The 22,127-nt window shown below is 38.9% G+C and overlaps 1 protein-coding gene across 1 annotated transcript in view; it reads right to left on the reverse strand.

The window, feature by feature from the left end:
• PIKFYVE (phosphoinositide kinase, FYVE-type zinc finger containing) overlaps nt 1-22,127 on the reverse strand; it is a 77,600-nt gene that overhangs the window by 31,329 nt on the left and 24,144 nt on the right. The window contains 10 exon segments of the mRNA XM_029933952.1: nt 1,639-2,798; nt 3,077-3,203; nt 3,828-3,968; nt 8,573-8,680; nt 10,626-10,700; nt 11,352-11,532; nt 11,949-12,078; nt 13,701-13,760; nt 21,153-21,320; nt 21,861-22,008. Of these exon segments, the coding sequence (XP_029789812.1) occupies nt 1,639-2,798; nt 3,077-3,203; nt 3,828-3,968; nt 8,573-8,680; nt 10,626-10,700; nt 11,352-11,532; nt 11,949-12,078; nt 13,701-13,760; nt 21,153-21,320; nt 21,861-22,008 (2,298 nt within the window).

Genomic DNA, 22,127 nt, shown 5'->3' on the forward strand with positions numbered 1-22,127 from the left:
GTTTGCTGTATCATTGGACTTAATGAAATGTTTAGAGGTGCAGTAGGCATGACTTTGAGTAGATAATGAAAGAAAATGCAAAATGCTAATTGATTCATGATGTGGTTTCATCTTAGCTTGGGCAAACCATGCAGTATTTAATATATAGTAGCAGAATATTTACTATTGAAGCTTAAAAAGATGTGAGTTCTTTGTGTACCATCTTTCATTTATGCATGTGAGAGGGTTTTCTTTTCTTAATATTTTTACATTGTAGTACTTGTTTTCCTTGTTGGGGTGTTTGCTTATTTAATACATTCCATCAAGGACAGAAAAAATAAATAAATAAATAAATAAATAAATAAATAAAATAAAAAAGAATGAAATTGTGGACCATGGGTGTGGGGGGGGACTAAAACATATCTCTCTATCACTTTCTATAAATTTATATAAATGTATATAAACATAAATTTACATTAAATTTGTTAAAGGTATTTTTCCATACCATGTTAACCATGGCTCTTACCAATTTCCTTTTCTGCCAATCTCACAAAAAATAGTGTACCAAACAGAAAATGGTATACCATTATTATTTAGCACTTCCCTATCAGTGAAATTAAACATCTTTTTATTTATTCTATTAAACAATTTCATACCCTCATTTAGAGATGGGTGTTTTCATTGGTTTTATTACAACCACTATCAATAATATATTCACAAGCAAATCTTAATTTCCCTTCAATTTCTGTTTAAAATAAATAAGGGCACTATCAAAGTTAAATAATGTAAACTGTTTTATGCTAAATAAATACATGACATTTTCTTTTTTAATTTTTTATGTTTTTTATTTATTTTTGAGAGACCAAGAGAGCGCGAGCAGAGGAGGGTCAGAAAGAGAGGGAGATACAGAATCTGAAGCAGGCTCCAGGCTCCGAGCTGTCAACACAGAGCCCGATACAGGTCTCAAACCCACGAACCATGAGATCATGACCTGAGCCAAAGTCAGGCGCTTAACAGACTGAGTCACCCAGGCGCCCCGTGACATTTTCTAAAAACAATCCATTTTCTACCATAAGCATCGGTCTTGCTCTCCCTCACAATCATGAAAAGGATGGAGGATGCATCACACCACACCCACATCACCCTTGCACAAATTCTACATGCCTCCACCCTTCCCCCTACCGCAAAGCTCTTCCTACTTTATTGTGAGCTCAGCATGAAACATTCAAAATTCAGCTTCATTACTTTATGCTCATTTTTTTAATGTTTATTTTGAGAGAGAGAGAAAGGGAGCAAGAGAGAGAGAACAAGCAGGGGAGGAACAGAGAGAGAAGGAGAGAGAGAATCCCAAGCAGGCTCCACACCCAGCACGGAGGCTGACTCAGGGCTCTATTCCTGGGATCATGACCTGAGCCAAAATCAAGAGTCGGATGCTCAACCGACTGAGCCACTCAGGTGCCCCATTCTACTTTATACATTTTAAAGCAATACGTGAGCCAACAGACTCAGGGCAGAAAAAAAAAAAACCGTAAGAAAAAATATTTAATAAATAAATCTGCAGGCAATGTGTCATATTTGTGGGTTTTTTTTTAACCCTGCCACAGAAAGTTTTTCAACACTTTCTAAATCTGCACAAGCACCCAAAGTGGCCCGCCTCACCTTTGTCGACCACACTGCGTCACTTGGAATCAACCCTTTCTCCTCGTCACCATCAGTTCTGCTTCCTGATCTGCCACTGGAAGTACCAGGTACCTCCTTTGAATGAGCAAAAGGGTCTGCATTTCTCTGCTGAATTCTTCCTCCTCTGGCCCGATAATCAGCCAGCATTCTACCCAGGCTCTGGCTATCCCCGAGATGCTCAGCAATTCTGGTGCTCACGAGCTCATGCGAGGGCAGCACTTGAATAGACTTGGCCTGAACACTTCCGTTCATGCCTTGAAGACCAGAGAAATCCCTAAGCAGCTGCTTCTTCCGCCTGTTTTCCATTTCTTTGAACTCTTTATCGAGGAGAGGAGACCAGTAAACCTGCTCTGCGAAATAATCTCGGGTGGAGCACCTCATCCCTTTTTCAGTTAAAAGGAAAGGCTCCCGGAACGTGATTACTGGGGAGATACAGAGGATTACATCTTTCAATTCCTGTTTAAAGGCCAAAGAATAAGTCTTTCGTTTATCTTCAGAAGAGGTAACCTCCTCAGTAACATACAATCCAGTGTCATCCTGTAAAGGGTCTCTGAAGGCTCTCATCTGGCTTTTGGGGTCCCGTAGCTCATCCGTGTGCTGCAGAGCCTCTGGCTGCTCAGTGCCCCTGTCATCCTGCTGGTCGTCCACGTGGAGAGGCAGCAGCGATTCCGGGACTGACGGAAAGAAAGCACAGGGGATCCCTGCCGGGCAAGCTGTGGTGGCACACTCCTGATGCTTCAAAGACGCAACATCCTGTGGAATGCTTTTATTTTCCTGGTCACCCTTCTCAAACACAATTCTTGATTCCAGTAAACTGCTCTCGTCGGAGGGCAGAAATTCTGGAGGAAAGTCAGGCTCCCGGGGGAGGGGGCTTCCGCTGAATGACTCTTGTATGGTGCCTTCGTCCTCCCGCCCCTCAATCAGAGAATGGAAGGAAGGGTTTTGTGTTAACATAGGAGGCATAGCAAATTCATCCATGAGGAAGGAGATTTCCAGTTGAGAATGATAAGCCACACAGATCATAAATATTAGGATCTCCTTAACCCGGGCCAGCTCATAATCAGAGCCTCCTCTAAGCTTGATTGTACAGCCCAGGTGCTGTGGACAGCCTTCAAAAAACATCAGTGTTTTGGTTTGCTCTACAAATAAGCATATAAAAAGTTTAAGAAGATGTAGTTGGCATTCCATAAAGCCCAGACAGAATTCATTCATTATCTTAACCTCTACAAGAGAACTTTCAAGTAAGACCACAGTTGCCAATCCTCCTTTAACCACTGCTAATAGATATTAATATTATAGCTAAACATTTTTAATGGATTATTTGAAATTAGGACAAAGTAAACATTGTAGAACTGATGAGTCTACTCATTTCTTCAATTCTCCAATCTCAGGTCAATCTATGCTAGAGATCACTCACCATTAGGCAACTGAAATATCTGCATATAAAATTTGTGACAGGTGCCCAGGTGGGGTTTTGTAAGCAGCTGGTCCATCGACATTACTAAATCACCTTGGGTCATCCGACTGATTCGTTCTAAAACTTGCTAGAACACAGAAAAGCATTATATTACAAAATTAGAGAAGAATAAAATTCTTAGTAAATTTTATTGGGAAACTAGAAAACATTTAGACATAAATCTCATAATTAATTTCCTTAATTTTAATTATATAATAATTTTTTTTATTCTAAGTTAGACTCTAAGTAATTGCTCAGTGATCAGTATGTTCCCACAAAAACCAACCAGACTCATATTAATAACATTATCAAAAGGCATGTAAGCATCACGTACTGGCCCAGGATACTGCGGGGAAGGGGGGAAATTTCCTAGAAGTGGCCTCTATACTGAAGAGGAAAACTGTTCAGGAGAGAGAGCATTTTCTACTCATACAATTCCCCAAACACAACAAAGGCTCAACAAATACTTATTACTATGTATGTATTACACCTTTGGTCTTACAGCTGTAACGAGTGCTACATAATTAATTACATTTTCTTCCAGTGGGAGATTCTCCAGTCTCAGATAATGAAATGACTGTCATGCTTACTGTCCTACTTTCAACATATATGGTTGAGCAAACAGATAATCAAGATCCCTGTATATCAATATGATTCATATAAATTTAAAAACTGAGATTTTTTTTAATGATAGAAAAATAAGAACACTCACTGATTTTACATTAATGACCAAAGTAATGCCATGTTCCAGCAACATGTCTTGGGCAATCCGAGACACTGTTTTCTCAACTAGAACCAATGTGGGTCGAACATCAACTATCCGCTGAACATAATTCTTCAAGAATTCCCTTTCCTAAGGAAAAAAAAAACACATCAAAAATATTATACCTGGTACAATTTAAGATCTACAGATACTAAAATATCAGAGGAGTTTGACTAATTCTCTTCATCTACAAATAAGTCCATAAGCAAGTTACTTCAAACACAACCAAGTATAGTATTCATAATTCTGAGCTGCTGGTTATGCTAATAAAGAGTTTCAGGAGAAATTCCATTTTCTGACTCACTAATTTTACTTTGAAGGATTTTCAGTTCTTAATAACTAATAATATGAAAGCCAAGAATCCAATTAGCTCACTCTCAGAGGTTAAAAAAAACAACCTAACCTCACAACTCCCCAATGAAAGCAATTTCTAATTCTGTAAATGTAGATTCCCCATACTACAATCTGAAATTAAGCAGAGTAGCTCTTTTTTGGGTATTGGAATAAATAACTCTCTAACAGATGCTATTTCAGCTTCTTCCTCATTTCAGTCTCCCAGTAGATCATCTTCTACTTATGACATACCACTTAATACATACTCCATAATACAATTAACAATTAATACAATTAATAACACCGCTTAATATAATTTCTTGACAAAGGCTTATTTTCAAAGCAAATGAATACTGCAAATAACGACCAGAGTTAAAACAATACAAATCATTAACTTTCATAAAATTTATGGGCTCCACACAGGAGACACGTGAATGTGTGTGCATGTCTGTCCCTCCTGCTGCACATGCCCCAGTGCGGTCTGAGCCAAGTCTGTATTCATTGGCAGTGCCACCAGCAACGAATGGGCCTATTCCCAGCAATGAACCCACCGTTATGAAGGATATTTCTACCTTTCTCTGTTTACTGACAGAAATTATACATTTTCAAAATCTCCTATAATGAACAAAATGGATTTTTTCCCTTGAAATGTGTTAATTTCTTATTCTACTCACTAACTCGTCATTTAAAGGCATTTTCAATGATTTTACTTGTGCACCTTTCAAATGTATAAGTAGAATAAGTTGATTTTTTAAATTCCTGGCCTTTGGCTCAGGGATGGCAAACACACTTCGTCTCATTCCCAACCATAATCAGCTATCACGACTGTTTGTAAAGCACCATGTTCAAAGGAGGCCTGGGCCAGGCCCAGCAAAGACAATATATCAGGAAGCAGGCCATAAGCACAGAATAGAGCAGTGGCAGACCAACAGACCTGGTGGTGATGAGGGAAACACAGGCAAAAGAAATGTAACTTAAAATTAAATTTCCTAACAGCTTACAGCCCACTGATACCTGAAACCTGCAGACTGCGACCTTCCTCAAGGAACTCAGGGCTGCCTTAGTGCCTTAATGTTTACGTTTTATTAAAGACTAAATGTAACCTTATCTTAACAGCAGCTAGCCCCTCAAGGTCCAGAAAGGCTTGCTTCCAGATTCCTTAAAGACTTATGCTATCCCTAACCCTCACTAATTAAAAAGTATATAATCCGTCACTCCTCACTATTCCAGTGCAGCTCTTTCTGCTCAGTTACATTTCTTTGTCTTGGTTTCCCTCTGTAACAAAATCACCTCTTTGCACCAAAAATGTCTCAAGAATTCTTTCTTAGCCATTTGTCCTCAAACCCAAGGCTTCAGAGTTCATAATTTCAACAGTACTGCCAGCTTTGTGAAGACACTGTAAAGCCACAGGGTAATTAGCTGCCTGCCCCTTGTCACTCATCCTCCTTCTGACAACAGGTATACCTTGTTTATTATGCTTTGCTTTACTGTGATTCGCAGGTACTGTATTTTTTACACACTGAAGGTCTGTGATGATCCTGTGTCAAACAAGTCTATTGGCACCATTTTCCCAACAGCATTTGCTCGTTTCATATCTGTGTCATTTTGGAAATTCTCACAGCATTTTATGCTTTTTCATTATTATATTTGTTATGGTAATCTGTATCAGTGATTCTGAACAACTCACTAAAAGCTCAGATGATGCTCAGCATTTTTTAGCAATGAAGTGTTTTTAATTCATGTATACATTTTTTTAGATATAAGGCTATTTGCACACTTAGACTACAGTACAGTGCAAAAATAACTTTTATATGCCCTGGGAGACCAAACAAGTCACCTAAGTGGCTTTATTGCAATGCTGGCCTTAATGCTGTAGCCTGGAACCAAACTTGCAGTGTCTCTGAGGGATGCCTCTACCTACCAAAATGTCAGCTGCTTCTCTGCTTATTCCACATGGATTGGGCCAAACAAAAAAGGAGAAAAAAAATAAGCTGATAATTTATATCAATTCAAACTAAAAACTTCTACAGGGCAGGTATTAGAGGTATAATAAACTATGTTTTTAAAGCACAAACAAGATGTTTTAGGTTACGTGAATTAATTCTTGTCTCTTAAATACAAGTTTGCCCAGAGCAAACTTCTCTAACACAGAAAGACTTGAGTATGTTAACCTACTTGCAAGAATGGAGTTAAGAGAGTGGATAAATTTAAGTATATATTTTCTGTAAATAATTACCTATGGATTTCAGTTACCCAATTCATCAATTACAAGACCTATAATTTTATACATTTTAACAAATACAATCAGGATAAGCCTTACAGTCAATGCAGTTGTGATCTGATCCTACAAAAGTCTTCCATGGTCGCTTTCATTGAGATCAAGAAAATCCCCAGCATCAAGGAATCTGAGATTCCACAGACAATAATTGTGTTTCCCCTAATTCCTTATTTCAGGTCATGAGTGCCACCGAACATCAGAGAGAGTAGGGATGGTATGATCTAGGCAGAACCCCTGATTTTCACGTGTACATAGCTGAATTCTAAAGAAGAAACCGACCCAAGTAACAGAGTACATTAAGCAAAAGAGGAGCATTCCATAAACCACAACTAAGTTTCTTCTGTTGGTGTTTATGAATTCAGTACCCAAGTGATTGCTCCTACCACTCTGGGAAAATGTGCCTATCACCCAAGAATTTTCACATCATGCTTTCCCTAAATGTTTCTGGAACTGAGTGTGTTTCTACTATAGTATTATAGACACACTCCTGAAAACCTCCCATTCTGAACAATTGTTAATTAAAATTAATAGTGTTTATGATAGAAAAGGAGTCGGGGCAAAAACTTTTTAAGCCAATGTAACTTCATATCCAGCGCACTAACAAAAACAGTCAGTACCTTGAGAGAGAACGTGGACAGCCCAGAAGGGTAGATCAGCACAGCTGGAGGCTGCCTCAAGGGAAATTTAAAATGTACAAAATCAACTGCAAGGGTGTTACAACATTTAAAACGGTAAATAGAGCTCTGGGCAGGGAATCCATTAAGAAACGTCCAGGGCTAGGGGTGCTTCCCTCCAGGGAGAGAGCCCTTCCAGCAGGGGAGCACTTTGAATTTCTTAAAATAGAGCCAAAAGGGTCCTGCCTGGTAGCAGCTGAGTTGAAGCAGATTCTTCTTTCCGGCTGAGGGTCATGATCCTACTGCAGCCGTGCTGGGTCTCCTTAGTTAGGAAAAATCACACAGAAACCAACACAACTTCCATCTGATGCTACTGTCCTTTACCAGCTATGGAGACGGTAACTAGTGTTCCAGAAATAAGTGTTTTAGTAGAACAGACTATATAAAAAAGCAGGTACTGCCACTGGGAATCTGGTAAGTTAGAAAAGTACTTTAAGTAAATCAATAACCCAAGTGCAAACAGAGGCCAGAGTTTAGATTTTCATTTTTTCTTCCATATAGTCCCAGAAAGCTGTAGGTCCCCCCTTAACACTCTGAAACTCGAAAAATAAGTTGTCTCAGTGTCTCAGTCGGTTAAGCACCTGGCTCTTGATTTCGGTTCAGGTCATGAACATGAGATCATGTTCACTCATGAGATCATGCCTAGCGTCAGGCTCTGTGCTGACAGCAGAGTCTGCTTAATATTCTCTCTCTTCTCTCTCTCTCTTCCCCATCCCCTATTGCAAGTGCATGCTCTCTCGCTCTCTCTCAAAATAAAAAAACATTTAAAAATATATATATATATAAAAATAAAAATAAGGAGTGACAGAAGTTTTAGTAAGCTTCCAAAGTAATACATAAAAATATCTTTTATAATAATTTAATACATTAAAAAAAATTTTTTAATGTTTATTTACTTTTGAGAGACAGAGAGACAAAGCATGAGCAGATGAAGGGCAGAGAGAGGAGACACAGACTCTGAAGCAGGCTTTGAGTCCCAGGCTCGAACCCACGAACCGCGAGATCACAACCTGAGCCAAGGTTAGCCACTTAACCAACTGAGCCACCCAGGTGCCCCTAACAATTTAAAAAATGTTTTAAAGTTTATTTATTTATGGGGGGGGGAGCACAAGCAGGGGAGGGATAGAGAGAGAGGATCGCAAGCAGGCTCCATGCTGTCAGAGCACAGTCATACAAGAGGTTTGATCCCATGACCGTGAGATCATGACCTAAAGCAGAATCAAGAGTCCGGACGGGACACTTAAGCAACTGAGCCACCCAGACACCCCTAGAATAGACTTTTTTAGTGAAACAAATGCAATCAAGTTTCTTTGTCCACCCAATTTAATTGGATGAATGAAGTTCTAAGAGTTTGTAGGCACTACACTACACAAACATCCCTCCAGATTATGGTTTCATTAAGTTCTTACCTGAAGCACAATAGGATCAATGCAAGTAAATTTAGTTTCTTCTCTGTAGAGATACTCGATGGAACATTTCAACAGAAGAATTTTGGGATTTTTAATACAAGAATTCATCTACAAAACATGAAGTTTGTTAAAAGCTTTTAAAGTCTGTACTTCATAGCCCTTCTTTAATCATACCTCTAAACTCATACTATTTATAATTCCTCCTAAACAGAGTATTTCCTTATATTTGTAATGAAATCCTCTCATTTAGTTCTTTTGAGGGACTCTCATATATTTTTTCAAAACAAATAATTAGCTGAGAACAATGTAAACTTTCTCAAAAATTGGCTCTAGACTCTATTCTCTTAAAAGGTTTTTGTTGTGTGTGTGTCTTTTTTTAAATATTGCCAGAAAAGATATGAAGCCCTGGGTATGGAGGAGAGGGGTTTAAAGACAGGATAATTTACAAACTCAAAGAGATCAGCCACTTTGAAAGCCTAATTTAACCTTTCTAAAATTCCAGTGAATGCCCCCTGAATAGATTCCAAACAACTAGAAACTGGCAAGCCAAAGTGGGTAAAAAGGAAAACCTTAAAGCATATCCAGATGGATAGACTCAAACAATACACCCTACCCATGTGACTAAAGCCACAGGCAGGAGAGCAGGGCCCCGCATGGAGGTTCAGACTGACCATGCCTGTAGACTCCAAACCGGCAAATAATCTTGAAACAGTGATTCATCCGTTGAGGAACTACATTTAGGGATTTTTTTACCAACTACAAATTAAAGACTATCCCTAAATATCGTCAGTGGAGCAAGACAGTCATTCAAGCATATGTTTCTACCACACCCACGTATAATTTTCAATTCTGGAGATAAGCTCAACATACTTAACCTTTAATTCAACAATGATCATTCCATTTGGCTTAAATTACTACTTTGATGGGTAATGTGCCTGTTTTAATAAGACTCTATGTAGAAATACTCACAATAGTTCAAATCCAAGAGTACTTTTACTTATCTATGGTCACTAACAATTTTCAGGAGGCTTAATGCCTTTACAAAAAATAAATTAGTCTCTGCCTAGAAAAGAGTGAAAATAGGACTGCCGTTCACCCGTCTAGTTGCTCAGGCTAGAAATGTGCCTAGTTCTCACTGCAACCAAATCAGCTTCCCCAGAGGTGGGGGGTCAGGGGGTCTCTAGTTGCAGGAAGCTCCTGTAGTGATTCAGAAGCATGGCAAGTTTGAGAGCACCACTAGACTGATGGCTTCTCAAAACGTGAGGACCAATGAATGACACTGAAAACATCTGAAAGGCCTACTTTAAAAGCAGCCCACCTTACCCATCCCACCTCCCACACTCCCTTAAACTGAATGAGAATTTCTAGGGGTTGGGCTTAGGAATCTAGTATTTAACTAGGTCCACAGGTGACCCTGATGTACTTTGCACTTTGAGAATCAGTGGCCTTCAGAATGAAGTTCAGGACCCTTACTGGCATACAAGTCCTTGCCTCCTTCCTCCAACCTCATCTCCTTTCTCATCCTGCACCTTAGGATCTCAGAGATTCCTTAACACACCAGGTTATTTCACCCCATTTCTCTGTGTTAGGGCTAGGAGGGGGCCTCAGGCCTGAAGGCAGAGACAGAAGGTGAGAAAGGTAACAGAACATCAGTGATAATTCTGCAGCTCAGCCCTAAAAGAGCAAGTTTTAAAATTCTAGGCCTCTGGAAGGACTCCAGGCTATCAGAGAAACTTGTCTCCCTAAGATGTGGCAGGGTCAAGGGAGAAATGATACCAGTATCCCATCATGCTACTGGTCTGGAAGCCTGACCCACCCTCCTCCTACCTCTTTTGTCCGACGAGTTCCTATTATCCAAATCCTAATCATTATCAGGTCTAAGAGACCTTTCCTGACCCTCCAAAAAAAACTTCACCCCTATAGTAGACATTGCTAACTACTCCTAGATATCCATTCTCCTTCTCCTCTATGATTAGAAATTAGTACCCCAACTTGTTGGCTTGGTACACAATCATAGTTTGCTGACCTTCACTGTTGGAAAACATGACATTACCTTTTTATGTGCAATATTTTTGGTACAAACAAATCCATTGACAACCACAGAATCAAACTTCTTTCCACCTGCGATCTAATGAAACAAGAAAACAAAACTCAATCATATATGCTTAGAATCCAGTCAGGTAGATGTCATTATTTAGATCCATTTTTAATTTTAACTATTATGTAATCAAATCAGAACAGAAAGTTCCAGAATATAGCTCTTCCTTTCAACCAATAATTAATGGCATCTAGTATGACTGTCTATTTACCCATTTCCCACTCTCTACAGTATTAGTTGGTACTCTAAAATACCAACTTGACCAAACAAACTGGCAATTAAAACCATAACTAAGTCACATGTCATAGGCAAAAAACACATGTAAGACTCCACTGCTACCTAAATAAAGCAATTACCCACTGCTATTCCTAAGAACAGTGACCGTAATCTGTGGGAAGAGGTCTTCTCATACACGACATGTCAAGAAAAAGGAAGCAAGAAAGGAAGAACCATATTTGTTTGGTTTCCCAATTCACTCCATGCCCAACTCACCCATTCCTTTCACCTCTCACTTCCTACGAGTGGTTTCCATTACCCTTAAGTCCACTGCTAACAAACAGATCAGGCAGAAAAGCCTGCCCCTCCTCACCAAGAACCCCTTTTAGATTGCCATGAAGAGACAAACTACTACCAGGCCCACCCCATCAGCACCTAGCATTAGAAAAGCATTCGCGAGCTCACTTTTTTAATATGGACAAACTGACGGATGTCCATGTCATCATCCCGGTTCTTGACATCAGGTCGGACTGTCTGAACAACCTGGCAGACCAGTGATACGATGATGTCCCTCCAAGATGGTGACAAGGACTCATTATGGAGCAACTGTTGGAGTAGTGCCATCATGTGGTTATGATTAGCTGAACTGCAAAAATGTCACAAGAAAGAAGTTTGCAGCGTTAATACCGCCAGAGGCAAGAATTCCGAAGATCAGCAGGCACTCTACAAAGAAATAAGCATATGAATGATGGCTTAAAGATCCTCCTGAGTTGATCTTATTTATTCTGCACCTTCATGATTTTGCACATTTTTATGTGCAAAATCATGAAACCTGTGAGTATCTTCAATTAAGATAACTCCTTTAATTCAATGAAATTTTACACATAAATTACAGTGGGCACAGATAATCACAGTTGAGGACTCTTATAAGAAAGTTATTCAGAATAGGCAAGTAATCTTAGTATTTTTGACTTTGTGAGGAAGAAAAACTATGCATACACCCACCAAGTCACTGAAAACTATAAAAATGGAAAATTAAAATCAAAAAGCTCACTGCCTTACAGCAACCTCTCCATGGCTTGTTTCTCTCCATTCTCCTCCCTCAGCAGCTCCAGGTTGTTATGATGCCAACCCAAAGGTGTGAACGGCAGCTCTTTGGATTTTTCCTCAACTCGACGATTAAATAAGGATTCTAAGTACAAAAGAAGACATTGTATTTCACTGTTGAATTTTATACCATATACTTACAGATTTAGAAAGTGCCAATTTATCTTTTTAAATTTTTAAAGTCGGTCAATTCAAACTACTAGTATAAAAAGGACATGTGTCAATACACAAAAAAATTAAGTCTGACTTACACCGGCAGCTCACAACAACCAAAATCAGAGACAGAACACCAAGAAGCAAATTTACGTAAGTGACAAGGGCTCTTAAGCCAACAATTTTAAATATGGCTTCTGAGAAACAAATGAGATTTTTTTTTATAGTCCTTTTATTTAGCTGGGGACATTTTAAAAAAGAATGGGGACAGCTTTCCTTTTAAGAACACAAACTAAAAACTGCATTCAGCACAACTATGAAAGCCAGCAGAACAACATGTGATAGTGTGGGGGCTGAATTGGGAAGAGAAAAGCTCAGCTCTGATATGTCTGAACCAGCACGTGACAGTGTAAAAAGTCTATCCAGACAATTCTTAATAGTGCTTCTTTCTCAACATAAAAAAACAAAGGCCTTTTTTTAAGCCAAACTTTTATAAGTCAGACCCAAAAATGAACTAATAATACATGATTTAACAATCTATATAAAATTTTGAAAAATCTTTAAATTTTTAAAAAGAATGAAAGTGGATCTAAACAAAAAAATAGGTGATATTAAAAGTTTTGCAAAAAAAATGCTCACTATGTAATTACCAAAAATGTGACTGAATAAATAGAAAGAGGTGGAAAATGCTTACAAAAATTCTCTCATCCTTCCCCCTCTTAAAGCAAACTACTGAACAAAAAAGCTTTCAACAGAACGGTCCAGCACTGTAAGTAAAGAATGTGTCCACATGCAAGGAACAAAAACTGTACATTTTAATTATGTAAATGGTGGGCCTACAAACTTGTAGTTGAATCAGGTGTTCAGCGGTGAATACAGACACCCTGCTGAATTCTGAGATGAGCTGCGCATGACCTCCGGTGCACCAGCCTGTCCCACCTTCTCTCCTTTGTGTGAAGCCCTCCCATTGCCTCCCATTGTCGGAGGTCTAAGCTGTGGGTGCTGGGAACTAATTAAGCGCGTCAGGACTCCACAGTACGCTGAGTGGGGAAGGTGTAAGAAGCCTGGACTCTTCCCTACTGCCTTTCGTCCCCGAGAAATGGACCAGGAGATTCAGTTCTTTATCTCCTCTGCCCACTTCTCTTCCCAGTTCCACAGGGCAGGCAGCATCCTCAGTTGGATGAGATCTCCTTGAGGGCTTTCTGACGGGTCTGAGAATCCTTGATGATATGTATATCAATACTTAATATTATATTCATGATTTGGAAACCATAAGCTATGTATGCCTTTAAAAGAATAAAAATCAAAATTCTATTTAAAAGCTTTTAAACAATTATCCTTCAAACCAGATATCCTGTCTCAAACCAAGTTCCGGTTTATATTCTTCATTCCCAACAGTCTCAGAGTCACCATACATATTAAAAACTGTGTTCCCACCATACTAAAACAATCACATTTATTTTTGGTACCTACTCTGTGCCAATCAGTGTGCTGGGCCCTAAGCACATCCTCACAAACAAGACACAACGTACATACAACTTTTGATAAAATTACCTTTGATGAAGGCGTCACTTATTGAGAGTTGTTGTCCTCCATTGTCAGATATCAAATACTCTGCATACCAGGGAGAGAGCAGGGAGAGGAGGAAGAAAAGCAGACTTATGACTGCAACACGCCAGCGTAATTATATAGAGAACACACCTACACACGAAGTATTACTCATACTAAACCCAACACTGCCCGGCCAATTCAGGAGAGCTTTAGGCTTTAAAAAGCATCTTCAAACTTATTCCACACACTTCATACTAAACTTAGACTTGAATAATAACAGAACCTTAAAGCAGTAAAATCAAATCCTCTTTAACAGATCACTTTTCCCTTAACAAAGCTGAACCAGTTTATGAAATTTGAGATCTTCAGTAATTAGGCATGACGAGCCAAACAAGTTATACCGTTTTTCTCATCAATAGCTGTATGATTTCACAAATAATGATGGTCTGTACACAAAATAGTCCACAGGTGGAGAAGCCCCCTGAAGAAACATATAAGGTGTTTTGCTTTTTTAATTTCAGACTACAAGCTATAAAGCAAATTCATACACAAGTGACACTGGCAGGGAGATCACTCAGCAGGACTGTTAGGAGTTTCTTGAATTAGAGTTCCAGTTTTTCAAAATTCTAACCAAACACACACTGCCAAATAGTTGCCAGAAGATAAGTGAGCACACGCTGTGTTCTTTTACAACTTTCAGAATATTAAACACTTCTCTTACAAGTGAAACTTAGTCTTTACTTCCCCTGGAACTTTTCTAGGTTCTTTCTACTATGCAAACTAAACCACAACCTATGTTAAGCCTTTTAAAATAAAGGTTCGCCACAAAACTCTTTCCAAATAGATTTCACTTATAACAAATAAGCTTCAGAAGTCACTATGTTTATAAGCCGGTGTGATCATCCTTTGAACAAGAAAGAGAAGAAAAAGTTTTACATAGAAAATTCATGTGTGCCAAGCCAAATACAATCAATCAAGTATGTGGACAAATAAAAAATAGATGTTATACTTTATTTCCACACCTCCCGCACATAAATGAATAATGCCAACCTGTTTGTTCAACTCATGCATAGGCTTTCCAAGCCTTACTTTTCATACTAAAGACTGAACATATGTACATATTTCCTACCCCCCAGGAGGGATCATTTCCAAACATACAAAAAATCCTGTATACTCTTCACCCAGATTCAACAATTATTAACTTACCACATCTGATTTCTTTCTACATATATGTGTGTGTTTTCGCAACCATCTGAAATTACACACATCATGACACTTGACCACTAATACTTCAGCATGCATCTCTTAAAAATAAGGCATTCTTGGGGGCACCTGGTTGGCTCAGTTGGTTGAGCATCTGACTTCAGCTGAGGTCATGATCTCACGGTTCATGGGTTCACACTGGGCTTTGTGCAGACCATGCAAAGTCTGCTTCAGATTCTGTCTCCTCTCTCTCTGCCCCTCCCTTGCTCGCTGTCCCCTCTCTCCTTCTCTAAAAATAAACACTAAATTTTTTTTTAAATAAGGACATTCTTTTCTACAGCCACAATACCGTTTACACACTCAAGAAAATGGACATCTTAATATCATCAAGTTAGTGCACATTCAAATTTATCTGTCCTTAAAATGCTTTAATACATTTTTTGCCTCAAACCTGGATCCACTAAAATTCACACATTGCATTCCCTTCATTCTCTTTTAGACCAAAGCAAACTCCCTACTTTTTTACTTTGTCATGATATTAAATTTTGAAAGAACCCAGGCCAAATGTCCTGCGGAATGTCCCATATTCCGGATCTGATCAGAGTGTTTCCTTGTGGTGTGGTTTGACGTGCTCCTATGTTCTCCTGTAAACGGGAAGTCAGACCTAGAGGTTTATGGAAGCCATGGTTTTCACTTTTCTAGGTTCCACTAACTTGTCACGACTGGCTCAGAACCCCGCTCTCAACACAAAATAAAATGTATTTTAATTGTATTACTCTCCAAATCTTACCACCAGTGAAAAACTAGTCAAACAAGATCACACTGTTTCAGTTTTACAAGCTTATGAAAATGAGGGGTTTGCTTACATAAGATAAAAAAACATTTTTTTAAGTGCAGATATGTCAATTTATTTTAGAAATCCAAATGTCCTTAGCCTTGGAAGATAGAAGATGATTCCTAAGAAAAGATTTAATAAATATGACCTTTAACTTCAATGGAAAGCTAAAACTACACATTCCCATTTGTATTTTTAGAGGAATGAGAGCCTGAGTCAGGGAATGTTTTATTCTTTCATTTTATTGCCAGTTCACTCTGATGACATTTGCTTTCTGGTAATCAGTGTTAATCTTTTTTTTTTTTTAAGCAATTATTAATAGGTATAGTTTAGGTGTAACTTTCTTTTGATCAGTGTTAATCTTAACCACAATGCAGAAAAAACGCAATATTGTATTTCAACTTCACAAGAAAAACAGACAAAGAATAATTCTTGTTCATACGCTAAAAACTAACAGGAGAGAACTGTGAAAGCCAGAAGCATTTATTAAGTCCTCAAACATTTAGAAAGTCCTTAAATTTTAGACTCTCTAGGTTGCAAATGACCTTAATAATGACCTTCTTTCTTTCTAATGCTGAACCTCCTCTGTTCTACTCTATGGAATAGGCTGAAGGCTTCCTTACACTCCTTTGCATTTTTTTTAAATGCAGGATCCAGATTTCTCATTTCAGATTCAGAATTTAAAGGAAACTTAAAAGTCACCAAGGCTACCTAAACCTCTCATCCAATGTAGGCATTGGCCCTCAGTAACTCTGAAAGGCGGACATCCAAACACCACCTGGACCCCCAAGTCCCGGCAGCAAGAGGCTCACCACTCCTAACTCCTGGGAACCAAGCCTCTCCTTCACCCATATACAAAGTCAATATAATTTCTCTCAGATAACATTGCATGAACTGCTAAGAACAACTTTCTCCAGAATATGAATAGATGTTTTAAGCCTAATTACATTATTTTATATTTAAATGTCTTAAATTTGATCTTATTAGTCTCAGTCGATTGCTCAAGAAAATAAAGACCTTTAGATTCCAATTCTGCTATCCAACATGCTAGTTATTCTTTCCATATTTTAATGATTTGTCAATCTGGAAAACACAAAAAGTGCTGACCAAGAAAAAAAGCTTGTTGAGCAAGAACTGAATACAGACAGACCGCCCAGCCCTACAGCATAACCTACAAGCACCCCTTTCCTGCTACCAGGTTACTCTCCCAATATCTGGCACAACCATTAAAGTACAAATCAATGTAGGTTCCTACGTTGGTTCCTACATTTACCAAACACACTAATCTCTTTAAGTGTGTTTTTTGTATAGAGACTCAAAGACACTTGAGTCTGTGCTTTTCACAGGTAAATATGACTACTGTCTATAACTACTTCTTTAACATATTTCAAGTGCAAAACTGTCCTCAAGTTATTGAGACCATTAAATGTCTTATTAACATCAAATACAACAGGATCTACCACAGTCTCCGGAGCTAACAATCTATTACCATAAAAGAAGGAAATGAGGTTGTTTTGAAAAGACTCATTGCAGTAAATCAACACTGGTGCCCACTCACCACCAATCCTCTTTCTAAATACAACAGTACATTCTTTTCATTAAATTTTCCCACAATTTTGCTAATTTCTGATGTCAAATCAAGAACCGACTTTTTCAAAAGTTTATTGCCTTTGTGACTACAATCATCCGAACCCTCTCTTTTTCTCCATGATTCTAAGATAATGAACTCTGGCCCCCATGATCACAGCTCTAAATTAAATAATCTAGTATACATTTTGAGTAAACCTGACAAAAGACTTTAAAATAACCAGACATTCACTCTTGGGGCGCTTGATGGCTTGGTCAGTTAAGTATCCAATTCCTGATTTCAGCTCAGGTCATGATCTCGCAGTTCGTGGGATGGAGTCCCATGCTGGCTCCATGACTCCCTCACTCTCTGCCTCTCCCTTCCTCATGCTTGCTCCTCTCTCTGTCTCAAAATAAATAAACTTTAAACACAATTTATTAAAAACCAAGCATTCCCTATCTTCTCATACTCTTGGACTTCACTTTCCTTTTAACCATGTAAGTTCTTTCCTGATAAGATGATCTCAATGGGGGCAAGAGGAAGAAGCTTAAATTAATATTATTTAAACTTTGTCATATCATTGGCCTAATTTTTCTTTCTTTACACCAGAATTAAAAAAATCTCTTCTGTGGGGCACCTGGATGGCTCAGTCAGTTGAGTATCCAACTTCAGCTTAGGTTGTGATTTCACTGTTTGTGAGTTTGAGCCCCACACCCAGCTCTCTGCCGTCAGTCCACTTTGCATCCTCTGTCTCCTTCTCGCGCACGGGCAAGTGTACTCTAGCTCTCAAAAATCAAAAATAAGCATTAAGGGGCACCTGGGTGGCTCAGTCGGTTAAGCATCCCGCTTTGGCTCAGGTCAGGACCTCACGGTTCATGGGTTCGAGCCCCACGTCGGGCTCTGTGCTGACAGCTAGCTCAGAGCCTGAAGTCTGCTTCAGATTCTGTGTCTCCCTCCCTCTCTGACCCTCCCCTGTTCCCACTGTCTCTGTCTCTCAAAAGTAAAGAAAGTACATTAAAAAAAATTTTTTTTTAATAAGCATTAAAAAAAATCTATTTTCTGAGATGTCCTTGGCATTTGGTCCAGCCATCAGTGCAATTCTGGACTTCTATCCTGTCTTTTTTTTTTTTTTAAAGTGCTAGCCCCTCCTTTCAGATTCATCCTCACAACTTTTGCAGACCATCTTTTTAAAAGGTTGAGAGCAGAAAGGTTGCAGAAGATTCATGGTGACTTTTTCAACTGCAGCTGCTTCCCCTTTAAATTTCCTTAGGGAAATTTACAATTTAAGGTTGTATCGTAAAAGTGTCATTATCAAAGCTTCCTACTTCATTCCTGTCCCAACATTATGAAGTCAGGCATCCTAAAGCAAACTAACTGCTCAGCAGTCTACCTTTTGCTATAATGAAATCTATGATGACAGGTCACATTCTTTACGGTTTTCATAATTTCCTTAACTTTCCAAGACGTGAAGTAAATATCAAGTCAAAAATGAATTTCACATTCTACTTTCAGCAAAACAAAACTGCACTGCCAAGACGCCCATGCAGAGACCGCTATCCTCCATCACAGCAGAGGTCACCTCTGACCCACACCTGTCATTTCCATTACAAAGCATCACCCAGTTGTGCTCCAGGGGACCAGACTACAGTTTATGTCACCCGAGTGTTGTGTCTAGTGCACTGTCCTTGCCTACGCTTCAAATGCTCTCCACCGTCTTTACCATTTTTGGAAGATTCCCATAAAGACGTGGATCTTACTCATGTTCAATGCTAGTCAAGTCTTCTCTTTCACCACATCTTCTCTAAACTTCTATTTTTAATAAGGTATATGTTTTTATTAGTATAACTTTTTGCTGTTTTGTTTCAAGTTTTTATTTAAATTCTAGCTAACATATAGTGTAGTATCAGTTTCAGAAATAGAATTTAGTGACCCATCACTTACATTCAATATCGAATGCTCATCCCAACAAGTGCCACACTTAACACTCACCACTTTGTGGCCCAACCCCTACCCACTGGCCTTCGCCAACCCTCAGTTTGTTCTCTGTCGTTAAGAATCTCTTTTGGTTTGCTTCCCTCTTTTCCCCCCATTAGTGTAACTCTTAAAACTCTGTTTTACCACACCTTGAGGATAATGGTTAATATTGATAACCATTAGGGGCACGTGGGTAGCTCAGTCAAGTGTTCAACTCTTGATATCAGTTTAGGTCATTATCTCACAGTCAGTAAGGTCAAGCGCCACGTTGGGCTCTGCACTGACAGCATGGAGCCTCCTTGTGCTCTCTCTCTCTTACTAAATAAATAAACTTAAAAAAAAATATTGACAACCATGAGAAATTTGTTGTACAAATGGGAGTTTGTTTCCAATTATTTTAGCAGAGAAGTTTACATTCCAAAGTTTCTCTTTTCTGACCATATTTCTAGACTCAAAATAAGTAGCAAGAAATTAGACAAGCATTTCCAATCTAAGGAAACAATTCAACTTCAGAGAGCTAAATGCTAAAAATCCAAACTCCACACAAAATCATGGAATAAACTGTTTCATCTTTATAATAGTTATATTTTAGTTACTACAACATAATGCAATCTCACAATTATTTATTTTACTTATGTACTTTTTTACTTTTACATAATTTATTTACTTTTACATAATGCCTCTTTAGGGCAAAAATTTAATTTGGCTTTAAAAATTTTTTTTAATGTTTATTTATATTTGAGACAGCACAAGCAGCGGAGTGGCAGACAGAGCTGGAGACACAGAATCCCAAGCAGACTCCAGGATCCGAGCTGTCACCACAGAGCCTGATGTAGGGCTCAAACCCAAGAACCACAAGATCATGACCTGAGTCGAAGTCAGATGCTTAAGCAACTGAGCCACTCAGGCATCTCAAATTTGGCTTTTAATTATATCCAAAAGAGTAAACCTCAACATTCACTTTAAAAAAGCATTTCATTTCTTAGGTACTGCTACTAACAGATTTTAGCAATGACTTATCTTATTTTTCCTTTTATACCAAATATCTTTTGAATATGGTCATTATTATTTTTGAGTCAGTAGAATAAAGCTTCAAGTAAGACAACTAAAAATAATGCATTCGTTCTGTATCACTCAGTGAAGAAAACTTTTTTATAAATATGGCATACACATAACAAGCATTTTTTTGAGGTGGACACAAGAATGATATTCTACTTATTAATGAAGGAAAATAACACCCACTGTGTGGCCTGGAAGTACACGTGACAGCGTGATCAACATGATCCTTCCCTGCACACAAATATCCGTGAGACGCTTCATCATGGTTAGAAACCACGGAAAACATACAACGGTGTCCAGAAAGAAACCTATATCTTCTTCCATAATAAGCATTTTAAAATCTAGTAGAAAGATGTTTTGGGATGTGTGAATGCTTCCCCCCAATACAGTTCAAGCACCTGAAAACGTTTAGTGAAATGCTGCATTACTGGTTAATAGCATAAGCAAATAGGCTTTAAAACGTTAAGTAAAGAAAGAGAAATGAATAGAGCAGAACATCCATGTTATAAGTGCCAAGAAACGCCACCTTGGAAGTTGCACATTATGCCAAAGGGAAGAGCAGTCAGATGTAGTTCCTTTAATAGACTACAAGTTTTAAATTGGGCGTGGTGATACTGAGGGAGAAAGCGAGACATAAAAGGAACCAACCCACAAAAGGGTGGGAGGGGGTGTGGGGAAAATGAGAAAGGGTGGAACAAAACCCACACCAAGTCCCCCTCCGCCGTGTGGGACCGACAAAGCCAGGCAGGCTGGCGTGAGATGCCACGGCCCCGCTCTCCAGCCTGTGCTTGGATTCCGGACGGTGACCACCGCCTACCTTTTTGGTCAGCAGGGTGAGGGGGCACATGTGGGTACTTGGAGGGCTTCTTGATATGGAAGTTCACGTTGTCCAGCTCCACGTTCAGGCTGATAGAAGCGGCTGAGTCACTGTCCACTGTGGACTGGAAACTGCTGACTGATGTGCGCTTGCTAGGACTGGCAGAGTCTTTTAGTGTTGGGAGGGGAAAGAAATATAGGGAGAGGAGGGGAGTGAAAACGGGTTTCATCAGGGTATTGGAGGAAGGAGAAAAATGTTTTCTTTAATATACAAGCCCAATGTGCAATACCAAAATGGATACAGTATTTTCAGGTACTTCTGTGTAGCCTTAATAAAATTTGAACACATTAAATATAAAATGAATTTTTTAAATGGAGAAATATATTGGAGGTTCTGCAGAGAGAAAGTCTGATATCATAGTGAAGAGGTGAGAAAGTTGTCTGCTGCGATATTATTAGCTCAGAGTTATTTTTAAGCTGCTGCAAACTAGAGACTACGGCAAAATCTGACAACGCCAGTAGCCTAACAAGCTGGCTTCTCAAGAAAATACTGTATCTAGAACAAGGATTGCTATCAGATGTTTACGTTTAGTTGGAGCCAAAAAACTTAAAGCAGGACTGTTTCAACTAAACAAACAAAACGTTCGCTTTATCATACATACGCAGTAATGAGTCATAAAAATTAAAATGTTAGAAAATTTAAACTCACTAGTCAAATTATCGTCACCTTCTTCAGCTATCTGTTCCGTGTCGCTGTCGTCAAACTTTATGTCTTTAAACCACGATGGCTCGGAGTGTCCTTCCACAGAGTTCACGGAGTCGCTGTCTGGAGAAGGAGTCTCGGAAAATTCTGTGCTCTGGGAAGAACAAGACAGGAGCCAAGTGATGCACTTTCAATGGCAACGCTGTGAGGCTGTCACGCTACTAATGAACTCTAGACTTCTACAAAGCTAACCACTGAATGAATTTACTTAAA

This window comes from Suricata suricatta, chromosome 3 (genome assembly GCF_006229205.1).
Source record: "Suricata suricatta isolate VVHF042 chromosome 3, meerkat_22Aug2017_6uvM2_HiC, whole genome shotgun sequence".
Lineage (NCBI taxonomy): Eukaryota > Metazoa > Chordata > Mammalia > Carnivora > Herpestidae > Suricata > Suricata suricatta.